The following is a 25,804-nucleotide window of genomic DNA, read 5'->3' on the forward strand; positions in this document are numbered from 1 at the left end:
GGTGGTTCACGTGTGTCTAGTGACTGAAATACATTGCTGACCTGCAGAGACATTCTTTGAGTAATTATCTGTACCCACGTTGTGTTTCTCCAGTAATCTGTGAAGCAGAGGCTTTCCTGCTTTGTGATTTGTTCTGTGTTTTATTTTTATCTGGTAAGGAGAGTTCTGTGTCTTGAAGTTGCTAATAGGAAAAAAAAGGAGAGGTTTCTGCTGTTATTTCAGCTTAGTTTCTTTAGACTTGTCATTCCCCTTGTTAAAATGATCACCAGTGCTACCTCTAAAATGTTTTAAGTGCTGCCATGATAAGAACATTATTTCCTGATAACGGTTTCAGATTTGGTTTCAAGGAGTTATTTATGCATACGTGTATCTAGGCTAAAGCCATGGTTCCTCTGTAGGTGAAGAGTTCATTACAGTTGTGGAACATGGTGGTGGCAGTGGCTGGTAGCACTCTAGATGACCACAGAAGAGCAGAAAGGATGTTTTTCCAGTATGTCTGATAATCTGGAGTTAGGGACTCAAGTCCTGATTCTGTAATGTGTATATCTGTGAAGAGAGGTCTGGATCTGTCATGTATGTGATATTTTGAGATGGGAACTTAATATATTCTCTTAAGTCACTGGAATGGTGAAGGCCCTGCTGCAGCTGTTTTCTTGTGAGTGGCTATGTTGCTCTGAACTCTTGTGGCAAAGGCAGGAATTGTTTTGCAACTTGAGGTACACTTAAATTGAAACAAGTAAGACACAAGATCTTAAGTCAGACTCAAGACTTTCCTGAGGGTTATTTTATGTGCTCATGGAGTTAGGGATAGTTTGAGTACTTAGGGCTTGCTTTCTTTTCCCTCAACTTAGTGATTGGATTTTCAGTCTCACTGATGCCTCTGTGACTTTTTGAGAAGCTAGGTGTGTTTACCAACATGACAAAACACCTGGCCAAATTCAGTCGACCCTGTACTCCTTTCATTTGATGGCTTTTGTTAATTGCTGTCACTCTTGTCTTAGATTCTCTCCTGATGGACGATTGATAGTGTCATCCAGTGATGATAAAACTGTCAAGCTGTGGGACAAAACCAGCAGAGAATGCATCCACTCCTTCTGTGAGCATGGAGGGTAAGTACCTGGTGGTGATGTCTGAAGTGGGGAATTTACACCTGGTTTGTGAGGTTCAGAGGTCCCTGTCCTGGCAATTATAAAACTGCTTGAAAAACCATCTTGCAAAAGCACCTCTTGCAAGAGCAGCCAGTGTGAGGGCCCAGTCCAGAATTGCCCTGGCCCCTTTGACTGCTCAAGGTTAGAACTGTGAGGGTTATATTTCAGTAACTGTCCAGCACATCAAGCCTCAGTTTCTTTGTGCTTAATTATTTTTGGAGATGCTTAAATTCCTTATCTCTTCTTTTATTTTGCTCTGAGTTGACATAAATTAGAAGTGCAAAAGTGTACTGACAGAATGGCACTTGGATGCTTTGATTCATCTTCAAGTTTTTAAATAATGAGGTTATTCAAACCCCCCGCTTTGCCTTCAGAAAAATAGCTGTTAAATTTGGAATGTAGCAAAAGATAATTTACCCAGAAACATAAAACAAGTCCTCAGAGAACTGAGACTGGAATCTCCCTAATTCATTGCTGCACTGAATTTCTAGTGCAATATTTTCTTCTTTCTAGGTAATATACAGTGATGGTAAGACAAATTCAGACATTTATTTTTTTCAATGCTCTTAAGTATGTGTCTTGTCCAAACAACCTATTAAAATAGCTCAGTTTTTTTTCAGTACTTGCTACAAGAATAGTCAAAAGATAACTCCTCACCAAACAAATTGGATAAAATTAATTAATTATCTTTTCCTGAAGGGTCTGAAGCTTTTATTGTAATTATGTTTTCAAACTAAAAATTGATTTGACTCAGGTCCAGGAAGAAATTTGGCCTCAGCCTTGCTACTTTCCAAGGGGCAACATATGATTTCAGGCACAAATTCACTAAGTTCCATCTTAAATTTAATTAACAGAAGAAAAATCTCTGTTCAGTGTTGTACGCATCACTCTGGAAATAATGTTAATATAGTAGAAGATATATATTATGCAAACATTAAATGAAGACTTGAAAATGTTGTTGTGACAGTTGGATCCATCAGATTTCAGGAGGTTTGTGTCTGCAGCTCCTACACCTGCAATGTGAACTACTGAAGATGTGCTTAGGTAGGAGCCTGCAGTCTGGCTGGGGTTAGAAACAAGGTCTTAAAAGAAATTCAGAAAAATCAATATTCAGGTTATTTCCTCGTTTCTTTAATGCTCAGTGAGTCATGCTGTAGCACCCCTTGTTGAAGAGGCATTTTTGGTGTGCAGCAGGAGTTGCAGTCAGCAGTTGGGTTTGGTGCTGTTGCAGGTTTGTGAACCACGTGGATTTCCATCCCAGCGGTAACTGCATTGCCGCGGGCAGCACGGACAGCACTGTGAAGCTCTGGGACGTCAGGATGAACAAACTGCTGCAGCACTACCAAGGCAAGTCAACAGCTTACAGCAGCTGAACCTTTCCATCTATTGATGCCAGTTGCTCTGAAATCCAAGGATTGTTTCTCCATCAGCTGCTGCTTTTCCAAAAAGGCACTGGGTTAGGCCTGCCAGCAGGAGCCTTTCTTCACCAGACGTCATGCTTTGCTTTGTGTTTAGCTCCAGAGCTAATCCTGAGGCTGTCCCACGTTACAGGTGGGCATGGGTCTTACCTGTGATGCCATTTGGCTCCTATTCACTGTTACTGAGAAGGTGCTGTGCAATAAAAAGGATGTGGCCTCTGCCTCTGAATAAGCCTATAGGAGGAGTCAGAATTGTATTCCAGCAATTCAGACTGTTAGGTTCTTTTATAAGAAAATTAGGAAAAGTTAAACAAAAGGAAAATCAAAATCAATCAATAGCAATTCTATACTATGATCCATGTTTATGGTTCCTTTTCCAAACTCTGTTTTTCAGCTTCCATAATTAGCTTTGATGATGCCAAATGGCATCTCTTCCCATTACATGTTCTTGTCCCACTGATTGGTGCTGCTCTTTGGTAGATCTGGATAGGAAAAGGGTGCTTTCCCTTCCCTGCCAGCTTCTGTGAGATTGATTGACCTATTCTGTGCATTAGTTTCTTCAGCCAAAATGTGGCTTTTCTTTGCTAATAACAGTTTTTAAGGCTGCTGTGATATTTTAAAATGAATGCATTCTCCAGCACTGTTTTCAGTGTTGGTAGCTTATTAAACTTAATTTTGCTAACTTTTCCCTGAGGAACTGCTTCTGGCATGCTCATAAAGCAGATCAGAGACATGGGGCTGGAGCTTGGTGTGTCCTTTCTGCCCTCAACATAAGCTTTTGTGCATTCCTGCTGTGACAGCCTCCCTCTTCAGTCATTCTTCTGGATCACAGTCACTCCCAGCTCTCTGATAGTTAACAAAATCTAATAGAAATCAAACTTTTTGGTGACTGTTGTTCTGATTTGTCAGTATTGAGTGGGCAATTTGTGTAATAAGCATTGTTAGCTTGTGGCCCATATCAAAACTTGGAAATGCCTTCCTGAAGTCTTGTTGCTAAAATCAGTAGTGTTTTTAAATACTTGGGCAGCGTCAGGTTGTCCTTTAACCTGCTTTATCAGCTTTTCAATGGTGGCAAGATCTGCAGTGCATGTTTCCAGCCACAGTATAACTTGGCTCAAAAGTTGTCTCTTCCTGCTTTCCACTTACTGCTATTAAATTGTCCAAATCTGATGTGATTTAGGCTTGGCTGCCAGGTTTATTTTTTGTCTTACAATGACATATTTCCCTGGTATCCCACCCTTTCTGAATGGCATTTTAGTGTGACACCCTTGCTATTGAAGTGATCATTTTCCTGGGGTGAGTGTTATTTTTAACAGCTACTGTGTAAATCCTAACTGTGGATTAAACCTTTAACTAAAAATAGTAATAATAGCTGAAGAAACCTTAAATTGCAGTGGTGGATTTTTGCAATCACTTCATGCGCCTGTGGCTACAAACTGATGTGTTTGTAACATGTTCTGGGGATGTTTATAAACCCTGCCTTTCTGAGGGTTTATACATATCTCATTTTGACTAAATCTGATTTAGTTTTGTGTCTCCCCTGTGAGGCTGCCACTCCTGCCCCACTAGATGGCATCTGTGCCTTCAGAATGTGCTGATGCTGCCTGATTGCCAGGGACTCCATTTTAAACGTGGAGTTAATTGATGAGTGGCCCTGCCTCGGGCTCTTGCGTCTGAAGTTGGGCTGCTTTCCAGCACTGATTAGTCTTTTAGCAGTGTTGCTCTTGTTGCCAGCACTTGTTCCAACTGTGACATTTGTAAATGAAAGTTGGAAGTAGAGAGCAAGCTGCAAAACCTTTTGTATGGTGTGTTTTTCTTTGAGCCAAGCAAAGTATGCTCTGGTCACGTTTACTGTACAGGAGAACACACAGATGCTTTATTTGGTTCTCTGCTTGGCACGGACTCTTTTGTACAGCCCCTACAAAAATGGCCAGTGTTTACTGCCTGACATTTTTTCCCTGTCCAAAGCTGTGTGGGGGACACCTCTGTAGCAGGTCTATGGAAACAGCTCTAACCTGTTTTTTATTCCTATTTAAAAAGAATAATTGGTACTTCTATTCAGTTTGGATGGGACTGATGGTGGTTATCTGTTCAGTGGAGACTGTGGCTGTTTCAAATTCATCCTAATTTATCTACTTGCTGGTGTTACTGAGGGTTGCATTACATAAAAGAAATGCTGTTGGCCTTGGGACAGTTTTGAGCAGGCTGGGAGGACTCAGTTTTAGATGTTCACCCCCAGTATAAGTCCCCTAAGAGGCTCTTCTTACTTTGCTAGGGCTTGGCTGGCAGAAGGATGGGCTTGTAGCAATGAGTCACTGGGAGATGCCACCTGGTGCTGCCCTGGATTTCTTGCTCACAGCATGAAATCAAGTGAGGTGGCAGGATGTGTTTGCCCTTTTTTGGAGAGGTGTTATGAATGGTCTTGTGGGAGGTATGAGCTGCCTTGACAGTAGAGATGAACTTTACTCTGAGTTTAGAAGAGCCAGTAACTCCTTGGGCACAGAAGCTGTGACTACTTATGCAGCTACAGTCTGTGTGACTTTTCCATTATGGAAAGGATTTTTTGTGAAGCTGGAAATCCTTTATTTACCTTCTAGAACTTGGAAATGTGATACATTACTAACCTTGTCTATTTCTGATGTGATTCCTTTCAGGACTTTCCTTAGTTGACAAGATACGTTTACATTTATCTGAATATAGATTCTAAGGGGGTGAGGAATACTACAAATTCCTCAGAATAAGATTTTCAAGGGAAAAAGATATTTATCACTCTTTCATAAGAAAAAACTCCACACAGACCTTTTTTTCCTTCAATAGGTAGCATGATACAGGGTAGGGGGTAGAGGAAGATATAGCTGTGTGACAGAGACAGTATTTACCAAGAAGAAGAACAGTTTAGAAGTTACCTGTGTTAAGGTTTTCTTCTGTTTTGTAACAGTCTGGGTCAAGAGGAGTTGTTTTCAGAGCTTAGCTGAGGTATTTAGTGTTCCTGAGAATTTCAAAAGTAGAGACATTCTGTTTTACAGTTGAGCAAGGTTATTTCAGCTATCTGCTTCAAATCCACATATGCAAAAAATATTTGCTTCTAATGTACTTAAAATGGTATTTTAAGGGATTTCTTAATATGCAGTGTGGATTCAAAATGCACAGTAGACTCTCAACAGAATATAAATTTAGTTGGGTGTGATGTATCAGAAGTAGTAGATTTGAGATACCAGAACATTTGGAGGGCATATAGTATAATTAGGAATAATTGGATGGTTAAATCCCTCCTCAGGCATATTAATATTCTGCAGTGTCACATACACTCAGGAAGCTGGGCATATGTGAGGTACTGCATGTTCTCATAAATAAATATGTTCAATAGCCTGTTCTGCAAGAGTTTGGGGAGGGAAAAAAAGTCATATATTAAATGTTTAATGTTACTGAACTTCAGTGAAGTTTGACTTTTTTCCTAGAACATTTTCTTTAGCTTTTTTCAGAATAAATCTTGGCCTTCATCTTCATGCAGGGAAAATGGCTTTATTGCAAGTTCACACTCTTGATAGTTCGGCTGTTTGTATTTGTTCTAAATTTTTGGCGAGACAAATAGGATGTCTGAGGAAATAATGCTTGTACTGGACCATTTTCAAGTTGCTCTTATTTCCTAGTTTCTCTTAACCCCAGTCCTGGCTAGAGTCAGATAGTAAACCAGAAGAAGTTGTGCAGTGTCAACTCTGAGTGTCTTCCATTGTAATTTCAGTCTTCTCAGTGTCCTGAGATGCAGATTTTAATCTAGAATGACTTAGGAGTGAGACCAGCAGCTCCACAGTAGTAAAGTACATCAATGTCCAGCACTTTCACAGAATCCTGTAGTTCACTTGCACATACAGTACATTTTGGGCTATACTGGAAGCTTTTGTAACATTAAATCTCTCAGAATAATTGGCAAAGCTTCCTTTTTCCTTTCAGTAAAGTAGTGCCTATTTTTACAAGAATTGAGTTACTGTTATTCTTCTCCAGTGCTTTGAAGAGTTTTTGTGGAATGTTTCCCCCATGATAATTTTCCTGTTAAATTTTATAACAGAAAATTGCAATGTGCTAGTGCTTTATTTTGTTCTTTTGCCTTGGGCTTATGTAAACTGGTCTTGGTGACTATTATACTTTTTTTTTTTTCCATCCTTAGTGCACAGCTCTGTGGTCAACAGCCTTTCCTTTCATCCCTCTGGAAACTATCTGGTTACTGCTTCCAGTGATTCAACTCTGAAGATTCTGGACTTGTTAGAAGGAAGACTTCTCTATACTCTGCATGGTCACCAGGTGAGGCAAAGCCTTTTTTACAGTAATGTACAGACTCACAATAAACTGAGCAAATGCATGCTTGAGACTTTCTTTGTGACCAGAAATTGTTTGAAAGCTTCCTTGTGTAAAATCATTATTATAATGCTAATAATCTTTGAGATCATCACTGTTTTGAGGGGAAGGAGGTGGAGGTGAGGCAGGAATGGAGAGAAGAGAAAGCAAGACTAAAAGCGAGTTCCAATACTGAGGATTCAAGTCTGAGGCAGAAGGAGCTCAGAGCAGCACCCTTGACTCTGACTGACCCTGTCAGCCTCCAGTGCAGCTCTGTCTCCCTCCCTCTAGAGAGCTGCAAATAACACTTGGCCCCCTGACACAGGTGTTCTGAAGATAAGTGCTGTTCACCTGGCAGGAGACTCAAGAACAGTAGCAGTAAAATAGAGGATATCTATTTTGGGATTTGATTTGGGAACATCTTGTTAATGGACTGAATCATACAATTGAAGGTGATAAATGGTGCTGGTTGGTTAAGTTTAACTGATTGGCCTATTAGTATTATGCTGCTGGATGTGTTGCTTGTAAGGTTAATTTTATGAATGCTTGGAGCTCTCTTTCTGAATCTTAAATGAAAATAAATGGACTAATTTCATTGTCCATGCAGAGTGGAGTGTGAAAAAGCAGAACTGCCTTAAGGCATCCCTTTCCAAAGGGACAAAGAGAATAGAAATTCTTAACCCACTTGTGTCTCTTTTAAAGTGGGGGCTGAATTTTAAAGCATAAAAACTGTCAGGGAAAAACCACAGCCTGAAGCTTTTTGGAGTTGGTGGGGATTGTTGTGGGCAATAATGGTATCTGTGTAAGCTGTAAATCTGATAATTCTGTCTTCTTGTGGCTTTGTTTAGTGACTGCCTTGTTTGATGTCTAAAAAGATCATGTTTCTTCTGTAACTTTTCTTTTGCTGTATATTAATATTTTTTTTGTAATATTAATGGAAAAAAATAGGAAAACCTTATGCTTAAATCTTTCATGAAGTAGAGCTTTGATTAAAATTGACCAAAGGGTTCAGCTGTTAAAAGAATGGGGAGGAGATAACAAATGCTGGTTATCCTAACATGTCGGCCTTGGCTGTATAAAACTGTTCTTGGAAGACTGGACTGAGTGGATACTCCTATCAGATAGGGGCCGCAAAGCTTCTGTTGCTTTAATCTTGTTTTCATATTTGTCTGTTGTGTTAATCTGCCAAGTGAGTTCTTGGGAAGAAGCTTCCTGGAAAAGGGTGAGTGTTATAAGCATGGGAAATCTTTACACTTCCCCCCTTCCCTCAGGAAGGGATGTGCTTGGTTATGGTTCAGCAGCAGCCTGAACCTGCTTTCCATTTTTCTCCCATTTGAGCTGCTAGCTGTGCCTCACTGACTGCAGTAGCACACACACAAAAAAAGAGCTTAGCATTGAATGAGAGTCCAAACCTGATTATGGTGATGGAGATCTTCAGAATGAGCAATAGATAGTCCCTTTAGGCTAATGTTGTACTTCACTCGAGGCTTTAAAAGAACAGTTTGTGGATCATCTATTCAAAAGCAGAATTAAAGCTCCCTGTTCTTCCTCCCTGCTGCTTCAGATCAATAAAAGTGTCTGCCTCTTTCTCCTGGGCATCTAAGTGGCATTGGAAAAGCTTTGCCTTTGGCACAGATGAAGAGTAGCTGCTGTTGTGGCATTTACAGCTTCTTCAGTTTGGAAACAAGTGCAAGTATTGAAGTGGCTGGTGGAGCTTTCTGGTTGCCTTTAAGGGTATTGCACTGAGATATCTGTGCAACCAGTCCTGCCTGGCATTCCCTGTCTGGCACATGCTGTGTTGTTGTGGGGTGGTTCTTTTACTGCCTGATTGAACTTATACCTTGCTTTTCTGTTAAAAGCATATGGCAACCTGTGCTTCATTCCCACTTAGCCACTGTCAGTGGCTACAGGCTGTGCTGTCTCCAGGGGTGGATTCCTGAACTGGCTGCTTCTCCAGCTAGTTCTGCTCATAGATAAATCCACTTTACTTAATAATGAGGGACTTTTTTGTCCCTCTGTTATTACTGTGACTTGTGCCAGTATCCTCAAGAGGCTAAAAACAAAGTGGTGTGGACTTTTTGGTCATTAAATTAATTTGCCTTTTTAAGTGAGTGCTGCAGGTTTGTCACTGAATGGACAGCCTGTTCTGAGGATGTTCTTCAGTTGTGACTTTTTGAGGTTGTTCTGGTTGACACTGTGTTCCTGCTTTGACAGCTGGCTGCTGTTACATTGTTCTGGGAAGGCTGCATGCAAGTGGACACTTAAAGGAAAAAAACCCGAGGTCTTTTAGACATTCTTTGACGCAACTGCTGGAGTGCCAGAAATTTGTTAGCAGCTGATTAGCTGTAGTTTACATGGGGAGGTTGGCCAAGTTTACATTGCTGTCTTTAATTGAAATGTAGCTGGCCCCTTGTAGCAGAAGGATCATTAGAGACAGAAGTTTGCAGTTTGGAGCTGACATCTTGCAGCTGCAAGATATCATTCTGTATTGTGCTGCATATTTTGGTTCTGGAGTGCTTCAAGCTGTGAAGTGCCCTTATCTAATTCCATACAGATGAGACACTGGCTTGGTATGTAAATCCACCTCTAGTACTGAATCAATGTTGAAGAACAGAATGTTTTGAGGCCTCAAAGCCACCCCAGAGAGTTGCTAGAGGAGAGCAGGTATGTACATGGTACTTGTCTGCCCTTTGGAGTGATTTAATTAGAGCATTCCAGACTGACTTCCTTAGTAGAATGGAAGTCCTCAGTAAATATTTAGAAAACATCTCATGGTTATGTTCATAAATAGGAAGATAGAAAATGCAAAGTTACAATTCTTCAAGCAACCTTGAACTGTGAAGTAGCTACATTTTACCTACCTGGGCAACATCACTGACTAATGAGTGAGGTCTCCTGAGCAGGTGCACAGGAAACAAATGTGCTCCTTTACTGTCAGCCCTGCCTAGGTGGCATTAAACATCTGTGCAGGCCTCTTCTCTTTGAAGAGTGTGGGGACATCTCTGGGCTGCACAGAAGTCAAACAAAAAAGAAAGAAATGTGTGTTGCAAACAACAAGCAATTGACTTAGGCCAGCATTTCTGAGTCTTGAAAGGAAATATGAGTTCTCTGTCCTTGCCTTATATTTTTATAGACTAAAACTTTCAGGAGTTAAAGCTGCTGAAGATTCAGCTGTAAGATGCCAGTATAAATTTGCCCTGTGTTAGTTGTAGCTCTTACTCCCTGCTGAAGGAGGATGCAAACATAGCAGTCTTGCTCAGGTATTTTTCAAAGCCCAGTGTACTGGGAATCCTTGGGGCTTCTTGTCATAGGTATTCCACCTGAAAACATCCTTGTCATTGCCACCTCTGTTCCCTGTGCTTTTCTTCTGGATTCCCTTCCCTTCTTCCTTTCCCATGTGACTTGCCCTCTTCTCCCATGCTTGAAGCAGCTGAAGCACTGTCAACAGTGGCAGTGATTGCTCTGTTTGTTCTTGGTTCTTTTATGCCTAGAACTGATGATGCCAGGGCTGGGATCCCAGAGTGTGGTTACTGCTGGATTTGCTTCTCAGGCCTTGTCTCCTCTCATGTCTCCTGTTTCTCTTTGCACTAGTTAGTCTGTTCCTGGAGAGTTTGGCTGAATGTACTGGCTCCCACTTTTACATCTTTTGTGGCAGTGGAAGAGGAAGCTCTCCTTTAATTCAAATATTTGCATCCTCTAGGTATGCCTTATTCCAACTCTTGGCATTTTCCTTGCTCTCTTACCTGGCTTTTCTCTACTATGCATTGGTTTCTTGCAGGACTGAAACAAAAAAAGTAAAAATCTGCTAGTGTCCTTGACCCCACTTGTCTCTCTAGCTTCCTTCCACACTGCCTCTCCTTTCATAGTGCAGCCAGTGCATCATTAAACTACTCTTCTCTGGTTTATCCCTGGACCCTCTCCAACCTGGCTGTTGTTTTTTTCTGTGAAGCTGAAATGTCAGCTCTGTTCCTAGCTGAAGCCTGAATGTCTGGCCTCTCTTGACTTGCCTGTTGGTGTTGGCCCTGTTGTTGTTGAAGTGTTGTGCCTTCTGTGCCCAGCAGCTCTGGGAGAAGAAGAGGGTGTTCAAGAGGGATTTCTCTGTGATTGTCCACTCATTATTTATGGATGGTACACATTCATCTGCCTGAGTGCAGGTGTGACTCTGGGCTCCAGTCATATTTCTCCAGACTAACCTCTTGGCCTTTCTCTTAAGTATTTCTTTCAGAGACATCTATTTTTAGCTCTACCCTTGAAAGCTTTGTGTTCAGTGATGCTATTCCTGTTGTCTTATGTCACCCCTGTGTCAGTTGTTACTGATGCTATTAGCATCCTGCCAGTCACTTGGTGGTGTAATCTGTGTCTTGGCTTCAGATCTTGGTGATTAATGCATTCAAGTCATTCAGAATAGTCTCACCATCTATTTTGAAGGCCAAACATAATGTTTTATGTAAGCTGATCAACCTGGGCAATGCTAGGGCAACAAAGGCCTTGCATTCACCAACCTCCTTTGTAGGAAGTGGAAAAATAGGCAGAAGGTGTAATCTCTATCTCTGCACATAAATTATGTAACTTGCTGGGCCTCACCTTTCTCACCTGTGCAAGCAGTTAGAAATGGGCTGTCACCTGGTGTTCCAGCTGCCATGCCATGCAGATCTGACCTTGCCTGAGCTGTGTTCACTGGGAATGCTGCAGCAAACAATGAGGCTTGATGCTGTTATCATTCCTTTCTGTGGCTTCCTTTTTCTTTATGGTTGCTTTGCTCCATCCAGTATTTGGGTTATTTGTCCTTTTCAAGGCTTTCTGGTACTTGCCTGGTAGTCTTTCATTAGAGGAGATGAGTTAAATGTCAGTGGCCATGTTCTCACTCAACAATTTCAGTGGGTGACTTGTTGCTTTCTTCTGTATTTTCTTCAAAATTCCTGCAGCTCTCCCAGTATCACTAAAGCTGCTGTTATAATTTCAAACTCTACTGGATATGCACAAAATCTTGGCAGTCCTGACATTGACCTGCTGAGGATTAAATAAAAATGTTCCTTACCACTGACTTGGGGTATGTCATTGCCCAACCCTTTCTTCCTGCAGCTTGCTGTCTAGTCTGAGGCAAGAAGCTGCTGGAGTTTGGGGATTGGTGCTAGCAGCTTGTGTGGAGCACCTTGGGCCATGGGGGTTCAGGCTGGAAATTCTGAACCTCCAGGAAACACTAATAGAGGGCCATTTGATCCTGCTACAAAAAATAAGATCCTTCTACAGATCCAGTAGAAGAAGGTTGCTGCATCCCACAAGTTCTAGTTATGTGGGAAATAAGCTTAAAATTCCCTCTACAACTTTTATAGAAGAATATGCAACTGCTACTTTTTGATACTTTTAATGCAAGCAGTAAATTAACACAGGGGGGAAAAGGTTTCAATTCTTTGTTCTCCAATCTCATTTCTGTTATCCAGACCTTCATCAGAAATCTGTTGGATTTCTGCTGTGCTTTCCTGGGAAAAATGGAATTTAGGCTGTATCTAATAACTGCCAAGTGTAGCTTTTTAGTTTTGTTTGGTGTGTCAATATTAAATTGCAAGGGCATTTGGCAAACTGTTGCTACAGCAAACCTGTTGTATCTTGGAAGAGTTCTGGGAGTGTATGGAGCAGGAATACTTTTTCACTTAACTTATGTCAACAAATCTGTAGAGGATGTTGCGTCTGTAGACTTGTTTGTTCCCTTTCTTTCAATTTATAAAGGCACATTCAGTCTTAGATATAATTTTCTATTTTGGGAAGAATATGTTCTGTTGAACTTTTTTCCCTTCATAATGCCATGACTTTGGAGTCAGTTCATTGCCTGTTTTGATGTGATTTGTGTTGTACTAGATTTTGTCTAAATAGACTGAAATATTTAGACTGATAAAAAATATTTTTAGGAAACACTGCTCCTTTCCAGTGTTCCTCACTTATGCTTGTTCCTGAACACTTTGTCTTAGAGTTAGGAGGACAGAAAAAAATTTGACTGGTTTATTATAGTCTAAGAGCAGCTTCTGTATGCTCAACCTCTGTTATCTTGGAGCAATATTCACCACTGCAGGTTTCTGGCTGTGGGGTTGTTTCTACCATTTCTTACTGCTTGTCTTTTGCTTTTGCTTTTTTTTTAGAGCCTCCATTCCTGACACATGACTAGAGAGCTGAACACTGGGGTAGGTGGGTGGGAATAAAGGCAGAGCACAGTTTGTGTCAGCTGGTTGATGTCTCTGGTGTGAAATACCTACCCCTACAGTTACTGCTGTGTCAGGTGAGTGAGCTGAGTCACAGCAGGGACTGCGCCTGTGCCTTGGAGCTGCTGCTACTGGAGCACTCCTGGCAAGGCCTCTCCAGTGAGGTGTTGCTAGGGGAAGCCTCAAAGCATTTGGAAATCACTGTATGTTAAATGATAATATGGAAACACCTTTATGTGTTTTAAGGAGGCTAAAACTGTTCACACTGGGATTGAGCCCAGCAAAGCTCTGGTTTTGCTGCCATAACCTTGTGCCAGCGTGTTTGAATGCCCACAAGACTGTGGGACACAGGTTGCAGTGACAGCTGGGTGCTTATTTCACATGCAGTCTTTGGGTATTTGTCTGTCTTCAGGATTTATTATGTTGAATTCACTTTTATAAAGAAGGCAAAGAAAGAGTGTGAGGTTTTCATGCAGTGTCCATTGGAAAGATGTGGACTCAGAGTTGTGTCTCCTTCCAACAGAGTAAGGAGAAGCTTCTTATTTGCCTTCTGAGATACATGGCCTTACTTGAAAGGGGGTAACTGCTTCTGTCAGGAGGTGGATGATCACTTGGTGGAGGTTTCTGGTGGTTGTTGTGGCTTTTCTGCTGGTTTTTGGTGTTTTCTCAAGCCCTCCCCAGCCAGTCAGCTCCATAGGCAGCCTCTGGAAGTTCTCATTCTGACCTCTGCCCCTGCTGCTGAACATTGTGCAGAGGAATGTGTTCAGCAGCTGACATAAAACCCCAGGATCTGGGTTCTCAGCTGTTTACTCTGAGCAGAACAGTTTGTCTGTTGTGCCTGGGCTCAAACACACGTAGCAATTCCTCAGCTCTGTTTGGCTGCAGCTCAGAGCTCCTGCCTCAGCCTGCCATGTGCATCCTCCTGTGTGCTTGCTGGAGGGTGGAAAACACATTGAAATAGGTGTGTGGTGTGGAAGGTGTGCTGTAGCACTCAGAAGTATTTAAAGTCTCTCAGAACTGAGTGTTTTAACCATGGGCCTTCTTCAAAATGCGAGTCCTGTGCAGAGGTAATCCTGGATACCTTAACTCTGGCATCTCTCCTATCAGACTGCGAAGAGAAAAGCAGTTCAAGCCAGCTTACTATACAAAAACCTCATAGTTTCAACACTTTTAATAAATGAACAGGAGTTTTAGAAATTGCTACTTCTAAAGTGAAGAGGGAATGTTTGACGGGAACAAGAAAAAGTCTGGTGATGTAAAAATTGGCTTGTTCCTGTCTCTGCCATAAATTGAAAAGTGGGTGTCTTAAACTGGGGTCAGAAGTGTGGGAAATGGTAAGTGCCAGCAAGCTGAGCATCTTAATTATGGCCCATTTACCTGACAGGTAAGAGCTTTTCAAATTTTGCCTGTAGATTGCTGATGTCAAATGATAAATACCTTGTAAAGCTGTAATGAATGGAACATAACAATTCATTTTCTTTTCTCTTTTTTTTAAACCTGTCTTTTAAATGTGTTTGCAGGGCCCAGCTACCTGTGTAGCATTTTCAAGAGATGGAGACTTATTTGCCTCTGGAGGTTCTGATGAACAGGTACCTGATTAATTTCTAAGTTATAATCCAGATTCACATTTCCTGAAAAGCTGCTGCTTTTTGTTCTCTGTTGAGCAATGGGGAAAGCAAAAGTGTAACTTTTATCTTGTATGTCTGAACCATGCTGAAGCAACTTTCTGTTTTATGAACAAAAATCTAGAGGTCAAACCCAATTTTTTTGCTGGTAATATAAGACATGTAGCCCAAGAAACCCATACTCAATTGCCAAACTGCAATCAGGCCCAGCCTGTGCTGCAGATATGTCCTGGTTTTAGCACTGTGAGTTGCCCTGCTGTAGACACAGACAGACTTCAGCCCAAAGCAGTGGTCTGAGTAAGGATCATCAGTCTTCAAAGGGCTGTGTTTGCTCCTAATCCCCAGGTTGGACCAGGTGGCAATGCCCATCTCTAACAGCAGCTTTGTGAAGAGATAGATTTGTCAATTCATCAAGAACATCACTTTGTTTTTCCTGTTGTACAGTGGAATGGCCTTGTTGGTTGTCCATGAAACAGTGACAGAAAATTGATTTTATTTTATGCAAAGCAGTGATGCAAATTTGTAAATGAAGAATAAGTGCTCTTTCTGCTAACCAGAGGAGCAGTCTGGATTCTTGGGTGTCTTTCAGACCTCTGAAATTGTTGATTGATTGCTCTTTAACTTTTTTAGACTTGTAAAGTCTCTGCTGAGAGGTTTATTTCATGGATTTCCTCTTGATATATTGGAGTGATTTATGTGTCAGAGGCCTCTTTTCTGAAATCAGTACTATGTTATGGATTTGGATTTAAGTTTGGTGTTCAGCTGACAAACTAGCTTAAGATTTCTAATGCTGGTATTGGTACTAACTCTCCCTCTGAGTCTCATGATAAATGAATGACTGAGTTGGGCTGTGGCTGATAAATGTTACAATGCTGAGCATGGTATTTAAAAATATTTGTGGTTTTAATGGTGTATTCTTCATGTTGCTTTGAAGTTCTTTTGGTCATTCTAGTTTAATGATGTTCTTGACCCAAAGCATGCTGAAAGAGATCACTTATCCATTGAGAACTCAGTTAAACTGTCTGTGTTTAGTAGCATATTTACAAACAACATCCTTAATTTAATCAATGGCAAAGCTTTCCTAGGGAAACTTCTTGTGAGTTTGCAGATTCTTCTCTGAAGGGTTGAAAAAAATGACCTATAAGCAAACTTAGATGGGAAATTTTAATGGAGGTAACTTTCTTCTGCAGGTCATGGTGTGGAAGACCAACTTTGATGCTGATTATGGTGAGGTAGTGAAACCCCAGAAATACTGCAGCAGTGTGGATGGGACCCATGGCACTGGGGTAGGTCAGCAACCAGTAATTGTGGAGAGTTCCTTTCCAGTACACTTGTGCAGCCTTGGAGTGGGACTCAGGTGGTTGAACTGTAGAATCATCTTTCTGTGCTGTTTGAGCTGCTGTTTTTTAACTAACCTTGTATTGTTTGTTTTTGCTTAACTGTACTTACTTCATAGGGCAATTATATATAATGATCTTAAAAGGAAGATAAACTTGATGCATGTATAAATGTGTTTTTTAGTAACAGCCACTGTTTAGGAATGTGTGGTTCATAGTGACATGAATGATAGTTCACCAAAAAAGCAGATGTAAGCAACAACTGAAGTTGGCTTTGCTAGCTGACATGAATCCTTCAGGCTGGTGTCAGTCCTGAAAATAGAATTCATGATATCTTTTCACTGACAGTCAGCAAAGACAAAAAAAATTGCCTTGTGTAGGTGTCACACATGACAAATAGGTGACATATTGTACTGGAGCTTCTTTCCTCAATACCTGGAGACATTAGTTCATATCTGCTCCCTGAATCATGTGTTTAGACCTCTGAGTTCTGACTGTACCTGAGGATAAATCCAGCAGCTGAGCAATTCAGTGATGCACAGATCTGAGTGCAACTTAGATCAGTGCATCAGATCTGGCTGTTACAAAAGTGACCCTTGAAAGCTGCTGCCCGTAAAAGCTGTGATTTTTGCACATGGTGGTGATTCATTTAAAGGTCTTTATTTTGTCTTGTCAATCTCTGGATATTTTTGATACATTTGGGTATACTTATAGGGTTCTGCTGTATGTTATTACCATAGCTGGTTTTTAGTTAATCTTGTTCAGTGTGAGCTGTAAGCTGAAAGGCTTTCTGTGAACCAGGGGTCTGTGCATGAGTGGCGTTGCCCCAGCTGAAGGCCAAACTTCAGGCAATGTCTGTTGTTCTGTGGCAGTGTCTTTGACCCATATCAGTTTAGATCTTTACTGGGGTGCTACAGTTACCTCTCAAACACAATGGTGTTTTTATTTAATATGGCTTCAGTCCATTGCTGGAGATACTGGAATAGCCACAGTATTTTGGCATGAACAAGGTTGGAGTTTGCAGCTCTAAGCCTGGTGCCCTGCTATGTGGAGTGCTGTGTAAAGAAAGCAAACAAAACCTGAGGTTGGTTAATGTAGGTTAGTGGGAGAGCATGGGAGGAAACAGTCACATGAGGAAGGAGGTGAAAGTGTTTATTGGTCCTTGGCTGGCTTTAGCTAAATTTGACTTCTTCCTTTTCCTCCTCTCCTGTTCTAACTCCAAAGTTATGCAGGCTATGAAACTATCAGTCCAATGACCTTGTTGTTTATTAGCCTATTGAACTGGTCTAGCTTTGAACTCTATCTGCTTTAATTTAAAACATGGCATAGTGTAATACTACGCTGAAATACAGCATAGATACATCCTTTCTGGGAGAAAAATAACACTTTTGGTTTGTAGCATGCTTAATGGCTTAAAAAATGTAGACAAGGTATCAGCTAATGGGAAATGATGGTAAATTTACCCTCTCCTGTGCTGATGTATTGCCAGAGCATCTTATCCAGTAGTCTTTTAAAGAAAGGAAGAAAATGCCTGAGCTCTTCTAAAACTTAGTTTTTCATTATGAAACCTTTTAAGATGTCCGTTGAAGGGAGCTGCTGAACAAATCCTTTGAACAATGCCTAACCACCTTGAACATCTGTCCCTCCAACACAAGTGTTCCCCTGTGGAGGAGAGTTTACCTGGCCAAACATCCAGTAGATGCTGCTGGGAGCAGCTGTTTGTGTGCCACTGACAGCAAATCTGTGTCACATGCTGGTGGCTGAAAGGGTTTGCTCTAGTGATGCTCTGAGCCTGTAGGAAACAAGGCTCTCTGTATTCTGAGGTGTCATGTGTTAGTTTGGCCCAGGTGCTGTGCATTTGCAGAGGCAGAACTGAATCCATGCTCAATCATGCAGCAGAAAGATATTTTGATTTGGGGTCCTAAATTACTTCCAAGGAGTTTTCTTAAACTGCCATCCAAATGCAAGCTTTGGCTTGGGCATGCAGCGTGGGAGGTGCAAAATACAGCTAGTACTATACCCTTGGATTATTAAGGCAGTTAAAATTGCTCAAGTTAGGAGGGGAAGAATAAATAATGTCCTCTGAGACATTTGAATACCCAAGGTTAAGATTAAATTTAGAATTGATCTGAAATGTTCTTTGCTGTTAAAAAGAAACTGATATCTGAAAATGGCTTAATTCTCTATATTAAGTATAACCTGAGCATGAAGATCTTGGCTCCATAGTAACTTATACACTCATGTCAGTCTCCTCTTTTAAGTGGATGTCATGTCTTGTATCTTTTAGAAATAGATTGTGCTGGGCTCTTTAAGAGTACTACCACTCCTACAACCCACTGCAAGACTTAAATTTCACTGTATTTTAATTTCTTTCGTATTGAGCCAAATGCTTACTTTTTTACTAGTGAATTGCTTATTTTGGTGGGTTTTGGGTAGGTGAGATAGTTGTTTTCTGTCAAATTCAGACTTGAAGCTGCCACCTGCAGATCCTGATTTCATGCCAAGGTCACCTTTTCCTTCAAAGACAAGTGAACCTACTCCTCCTTTCTCTACTGCTGTGTTAGTGTGCCAGGATTCTGCCTATTGAATAATATTTAGATTTTGCAGACATTGCAGGATTTTAATTACATTTAAAATAGGCATATGGGTTCTTTAGTTTTGGTACCCCTAAAATACATGAACACTATTCTTGACACATCTTGAATCTGTTTCCACTCTTAAGTCTATGAGAGTATTTTTCCAAGGAAAGCTTATACTGCTGTGTAGCTGTATAATTTTTTTTGTTAAGCATTGTGAAGGCACAGATATTAATGAAAACAGTGGCTGTGTAAAACCAGTATCTGGTTTCTCATGGAGAGAGGCTGACTGACATGCAAGAAAGAATAACTGAATACAGACATCAAAACTAGTTTGTCATCAAGTTGAATAGGAAGGAAAAACAATCCTAAATAAGCTGTGGGATAAGAATCATGAAATATTGTCAAGGTTGGTGAGCTTAAAACCAAACTTGCTCCAAACCAATTTTCACTTTCCTATGCAGAGGGAGACTGGAGCCTTTAGAAGATTCTGGTTTCTCAGGCAGTTGGTTTTAGTTCAGGATGAATCAGGCTATTGGACATGTTTGTAACAATGGACAGAAACTTCAAAGTTGCTCTGCCCACCTGCTTGTGTTTTCTGTAAATACAGAGGCTTGGGAGATGCAGCTTGCTTTGGAAGGAGAACTGATCTGTGCAAGGACTAATGCAAATGAGAGAAGGACACATGGGCAGAATTGCAGCCATGGCTGGTGTGAAAGCAGAGATGTGAAAGCGTGATAAACAACTGAAGCTGTCAGAAGTGAATTCTAAGTATGTTAGCATAGATGTGAGACTGTAAATGTTAGATCAGAAGTAGTAGCTCTGCAATAAATGCTTGCTCCTAAATTATAGGCTAACAATTGTTGCTTTAAAGTGTTGCATAATAACCTTGAAACCCAAAGCTCAGGGCAAGCACTCCTGGTGTGTGCAGTGGGAAGCTGATGGGAAGAAAGGAAGTCTTGCAGTCCTGTGCCTTTATCCTCTGACTGTGCTTCCTTTGATCTAGAATCTAATTGGTAAATTTATGCTTTATGCTACAATATTGAGTGGTGAGGACCTAAAAGAAAGTCAGAATGAGAGAATGGGTTGTGTAGGTGATTTCAAAAATACAAGCTTTTATAATTATCTGGGGTCAGGAACTGTAAGCATTTAGGTCTGTCTGGATGAAGAGTTGTTTAGGATCAGATCAGAGGGGTGTGTTCACTGTTCTTCTAAGTTATGAAAACATTCAACATAGGATTTTTTTTTCCAGAGAGGGCAGATAATGTGCTTTATGTTGGAGATTTGGTGGTGGACTTTTGTTCTTTCTACAGGTACAAGGAAAGCTTTGCATGTGTAGCTGCAGCTGATGTGAGTGTGCAAGAACACTTGTTTCATTATGGAACAGATTTGCTGCTGTTGTTACTAATTCCAGGAAGGCTGTGTATGGTAAAGTGTCACAGCAAATGCTGAATGGCTGACGTCACACGGACAGTTAGACAGTGCTTGGGTGTTTATCTAAGCTTGTTTATCCAAACACTGCAAATGGTGAATAAAAGCATTGTAGTATAAGCTAAGTAGGTAAACAGTTTTTTAAATAAAATATTATGGAAATATGCATTGATATATAGATCTTTTTGCTCAGATATAAACATAAACCTTCTGGCATGTTGTAACTGTGCACAATGTTACTTTGCAAAGGAGGAGGCTTATGTGAGGAGAGTTTAGCCTCAACATCCATATATAACTTTCTAATGAAAAATACCTTAAAACTTGCTTGTGCTGAGACAGACGGACTCAGAAAGAGGTAATCCCTTGGTAGGGCAATTTGGGAGACATGCCCAGAAGTAGGAACTGTCCTCTGACGTTCTCTTGGCAAAAAACTGTCCTCTTGACATTGTCTTCTGAAATTCAGGAACACAAATGTTTTAAATATCCTTAGCTCTTACAGAGTTAAGTGGCTGACCTTCACAAAGGAAAGCTTGGTAAGAGCAGCATTTCAGCAGAAAGGACTTGGAAACAAGCAGCCTGTGACTCTTCAAATGTGTCTTTGAGTTAAGACAGACATTTAGGTTCTTTTGATGCTGCTGAGTTTAGAGCTTTCTCCAGGCCTTGGACTGTACTTATTTCTTCAATGGTAAATTATCCCAAATGGTCCTGTTGGATAGAATTGGAGGCAAATTCCAGAAAATGTGATCTGATTATAAAGTTGTCTGAAGTCCATCACTGAATGTCCAGAGCTGACTCCACCTCTCTCCTTTGCTGCTTGGGTTTGTTTGGTGACCTCGGGTGCCTCCAGTGCTCAGCCCATGGTCTCATGCTGACTGCAGCAGTTCATCCTGTCAGTTTGTCCTTGTGTAAACAAATTCCTTCTCAATTACTCACAGGCCAGATGTGCCTCTTTTTTTGACCTTTTGACTCCAAATTGGTAACTGTATCTAATTTTGGCATTTGTTAATACTTATGAATCCTGTTGTACCTTTTTTTTTTTTTTACTTCCTGTGAAATTCCTTCCTGGGAATCAGTTTGATTGCATAGAGCTGCAGCTCTTTGCAATGGGATGCGAGTGTGGGTTTTTGTTTGCACCTTCTCCACCCCCTTCTGTTTATGTAACTTTAAGCATTATAAGGAAGACACACATTATATCCTGTGTTCGAGAGCGGGGATCCAATCTTCAGTCTGTGGTGAAGATGTGGTCTGCAAAATGATGATTTTTCCCCATCTGCTATCACTTTACTTTTCTGAGGATTCCCACTCCAGGAACTTAGGCTGGTGCACAATTGCCTTCCTCCTGGGATAGGTAGGTAGATTGTTTACTTAAAAGAAAAACTATGATGGGTACTCAAGGTGTTTCCACTGTTCTCTATCCTACCTGGCTGTCCAAGCAGAAACTTTGTAGGGTTGAGCAGCAGCCTTGCTGTGATTGATCACAGGAGCTCTTCCCTATGTCCTTCTCAAGCAGGGTGGTTGCAGATGATTACCCATAGCTTCCCCCTCCTTTTAGTAAAGGAAACCTACTTATCTAAGCCTGTTTGGAGATGTGACTTTGTAATTGGTTTGTGAGGGAACAAATCTTAAACAGGAACAGAGAAAAAGAGATTGAGAGCAGCCCTGAAGAGAAAGACTTGAGGATGTTGCTTGACAAGAAGCCTGACTTGACCCAGCAATGTGCACTTGCAGCCCAGAAAGCCAAATGTGCCTTGAGCTGCATTCAAAGCCCTGTGGGCAGCAGGCTGAGGGAGCTGATCCTGCCCCTCTGCTGTGCTCAGGTGAGACCCCACCTGCAGCCCCCAAAGTGACAAAAATGTGTTGGGGTGGGTCCAGAGGAGGCCATGGGGATGATCAGAGGGCTGGAGTACCTCTGCTGTGGAGACAGGCTGAGACACTTGGGATTGTTTAGCCTGGAGAAGACTCCAGGGAGACCTTGGAGCCCCTTCAGGTACCTGAGGGGGGACTACAAGAGGAGCTGGAGAGGGATAAGGGCATGGAGTGACAGGAGGAGTGTCTTGGTGAAGAACTGGGAGAGAGGAAAAGGCAGCACCCTCAGCTTGGCTGTGCAAGGAGCCTGAATGACTGCAGCAACCTGCAGCAGCTTTGCCTGGTAGTGGATGGAGCAGCTGTGCTGCTACAACTGTTTTCCCTTGTGCTCTGGTTTGACAAGATTTCTTCCAGAAATAAGAGGATCAGCTTTGAATTTCTGTCATCTTACTGTGAATAGATTTGTTCTTAGACTCTGGAACAATAAGGCAAGTTCTGACAAGTCATTATTGGTCAGAATAAAAATTGCCTTTTAAGTTGAGCATCTCAGGCTAATTAATGTAAATTCTCCCACTTAGGTTGCTGCTCTATGAGGTTTGTTTTAATGCTTGAGTCATAATTCAAAGAAGTGAGATGGAGGCAAGATTTTAAAGTTTTTTTCAAGCTGCAGTTTTGTGCCAGCTCGGAGATGGATGAAGTTAGCTTAAGCTTTAAAAGGTCCTAAGATCTCAAACTTTTCTGCTAAAATTCAAACTTCAAGGAGTAAGAACAAGTGCATGTGTTGTAGTGTGTCTGTGTCTGCATTTACATATACATGGCATGCATTTTTATACATGTATATAAGTAACAAAATAGGTATGCACATGATTTGTATGCTACACAGTGTGTATATACCTAATTCAGTGGAAAAAGAAAAATTACTCTGATGAAGGGAACGAGCTGGAAGCTGTTGTTCCCATTTCAGCAGATCACTTGCCTTGGAGGCTGGTGCTTTTAGTGTAAAAGAACCTGTAGCTGGACAACCCAAGGCTGAGAATAAACACTTTTTTTCAATGTTTGGCTGCCTTTACTTGGGAGTTTTTTTTCCAAAATCAGGACCAGAAAGAAGCAGTTAAATTCTGGGTGACACTTCTTGCAAGTGGTTTTCATTCTTAGGTTTTTGTTCCTATCATGGCTTGTTTGCACACAAAACTGTTCTGTTGAAGTTTTTGTGGTTGTTATTCTCCAGGAGCAGTGTTAGACAGTTGAACATCACCTATGCAACAAAGCTTAATTATTCCATACTGAATTCTGAATGACCTCTTCCTATTTCCTAAAGAAACTCTAGGACTGATGGGAGGGGAAAATTGATAAAATGCAGGAAACATAAATCTAAAATGAAGTCCACCCTTAGCTTTTCCTTCTCAAGAAATACAGGCTTGCTTTATTTTTTTTAACAGTTGGCAGTCATTAAGTTTTATCTGTGACTGGGCTTTCAGTGTCTGGCATTACTATTTCTTACTTCACTCCTGACATGCATGCTGTTTGTGCTTTTGGAAATGCAATATGTGCCAAGCTCCCATTTGTCTTCAGTGTTACCTTGAAGCTGATGGTACTACTGTCTGTCCTGATTAATAAGTGACACAGACTATAGGGTAAGTAAACTGGACCAATAGACACTGAACCACAGAGCAAGGTCACTGAAATGTGGGAACAGCTTTTCCCTTCTGGTGAGGACCTGTTCTTGGTTGGAGATGGCCAGACAGGGTCACTTGCAGAGATAGGATGCTGATATTTCTGCAAGCAAATCCAAATTTCAGTCCAAGTGCAGCCTTCTCTGTATGGACAGGCTGTTTTGTACATTTCTGAGTCCCTCAGCTGGGCACCAGCTCTTCCCCTGTTTGTGTCCTTCTGGGCATTCTGGTCAGCAGGGCTGGATGCTCTGCTGCTGTTTCACTTAAATACACGAGCCTGCTTCTGCCTCCTCCTGCCAGTGCCTCACTTAGGCTTTGGCACAGCAGTGCCTGGGCATTTAAATGGCTTTGAGATGTCCATATTAACTCTTATTTCTTCCTGAGTTTATCAGGAACTTAATATTTATTGGCCTATGGTGAAATATGGCTGCTACAGTAGAGGTGCCAAATTTTAGTGGTTTTTTAGGAACACCAGTAGGGAGGAGGGTTCTGCGTAAATGATTGCATCAAACCCAAGGTACTGTTTGTCTGAAGCAAAAATAAAAGTAAGTAATGTTCTTTTCACCTGCCTTCTCTTTCCTCTCTCTCCCTCCCAAATTCTCTGCCTTATTGCAGCTTGAATTCTGACATAAGAGTTGAGCATAGATGAATGGTCATATAAATTGTTTCACAAAGCTAATTTAACCTGTGTCCTAAATTGAGTTGTTACCCTATGCTGGTCTGGATAGTAGATGGGGAGTAATGCAAGTCTTGAAGAATGTGATGGCTCCAGAAATTTCAGTGCTGCCTTGAAGAGGGGATGCCTTTCCAGGCTAGAGAAATGTGCCTGTGCTCAGTCAGTGGTACTTTGTGTGCAGCAGGGAGGACTGAGGTACTTCTTGGCTTTTCATGAGCCCTTCTGTCTAGCACGGTGTGCTCCATCTGACCTTCCTGTGGAGCTTACCTTGGAGCTGATGTGCTTCCACTGGATGTCACTGTTGCTCTGTGGGAACACATTAAAGTATTTTACCTGTAGTGAAAATGACTTCTCAGAATAGACTTTTAAAGGTATTTCTCTTTTTTTGGATTAGTAGAATTGGAGTTCAGATGAACTGCATGCAGCACCTTTGAGGATTTTCTGCTGCTTTGTTTTTTGGGGAATTTTTTCAGCTAAGATAATGAATTTGATTGCACTAGGGAATTTTAATAGATTGAAGGTCTGTGTTGAATTGAACACGTTGGATGTATGTGTTGTTTAAGGGGTGTGCTGTCTTTCTAGGTACTTGAAAATTAATTCTTGGCAACATCATACTGTCTTAAAAAAACCCCACCAAAACACAAACCTCTCAAAAGAGTAAATTATTTACTCTTAATTAGTTGAAAGAGACTTAAAGGTAGAGCTGAACCTACCCCCTTCACACCACTCAATTCTTCCCATCCAGTGGAGAGAGGTGAGGAAAAGGGAGAAGAAATACTTCTTCTGGACCGAATTATAAGAATCCTACATTTTATTAGTGGGTGTAAAACTGAGGTAGGTGGTTATTGTATCAATATATCTTCTGAGGATCACCATTTAAGGAGCAAAATGGCATTTTTAGTTGTCTCCTGCAGTTTCCTACAGATGCACATGTGGTGTTTAGCTCATACCTGCCCCCCAAGCCCTGATCAGCACTCTAACTGCTGGCCAGGATGCTGTTTAGCCAGAACAATTTTCATAAGAGGCTCACTAAGAGACCTCTGGAATGAAGGCTGATTAATTTTCCCCTTCCCCCAGGTAGTTGCCTTGTGCTGTCTTAAAGTGGTTGCTATAAATAAATCACTTCTGTTTTCCCTTTGTCACTGAGATCTGTATTGTATTCTGAAACTGCTCATCTCTTCTTCCTTTAATGTTCAGCTGCTCCTTGCTCTGCTCTCAGGGTGTAATACACAGATGTTGTAATAAGATATTTAATGGCAGACACATTTGTTTGGTTGTGCCAAATAAATTGTACACTTGAACTCTGACTGAAATGAATCAAACCTCTGCAGCAGTGCCATTGTTTCTGGTGCCTGTCCCCAGCATTCAGCTGGCACTTCACCCACAGGTGAGTCAGATGAGAGCACAGGTGTCACTGCCTGTAATCATAATGGTCATTGGTACTGAGACTGACACAATTTTGTATTTTTGCAATGTTTTTCTAAACCTGTTAGAATTTAAATTCCTGATGGCTGGCTCAGATGAAATAAATTGTCTTTAGAAGGGCTCCTGGAGTCTCTCTAAGGCTGTATGTTTCTAAGGGTTTTCT

At 41.2% G+C, this 25,804-nt stretch overlaps 1 protein-coding gene across 6 annotated transcripts in view; it reads left to right on the plus strand.

Annotated features, from left to right (window-relative positions):
• Nucleotides 1–25,804, plus strand: part of POC1A (POC1 centriolar protein A) — a 49,742-nt gene that overhangs the window by 8,983 nt on the left and 14,955 nt on the right. For all 6 annotated transcript variants that reach the window (XM_059480168.1, XM_059480163.1, XM_059480164.1 and 3 more), the window contains 5 exons: nt 1,002–1,109; nt 2,380–2,495; nt 6,732–6,865; nt 14,613–14,681; nt 15,908–16,003. In XM_059480168.1, coding sequence (XP_059336151.1) covers nt 1,002–1,109; nt 2,380–2,495; nt 6,732–6,865; nt 14,613–14,681; nt 15,908–16,003 — 523 coding nt within the window. The remainder of the gene's footprint in view (nt 1–1,001; nt 1,110–2,379; nt 2,496–6,731; nt 6,866–14,612; nt 14,682–15,907; nt 16,004–25,804) is intronic.

This window comes from Ammospiza nelsoni, chromosome 11 (genome assembly GCF_027579445.1).
Source record: "Ammospiza nelsoni isolate bAmmNel1 chromosome 11, bAmmNel1.pri, whole genome shotgun sequence".
Classification (NCBI taxonomy): domain Eukaryota; kingdom Metazoa; phylum Chordata; class Aves; order Passeriformes; family Passerellidae; genus Ammospiza; species Ammospiza nelsoni.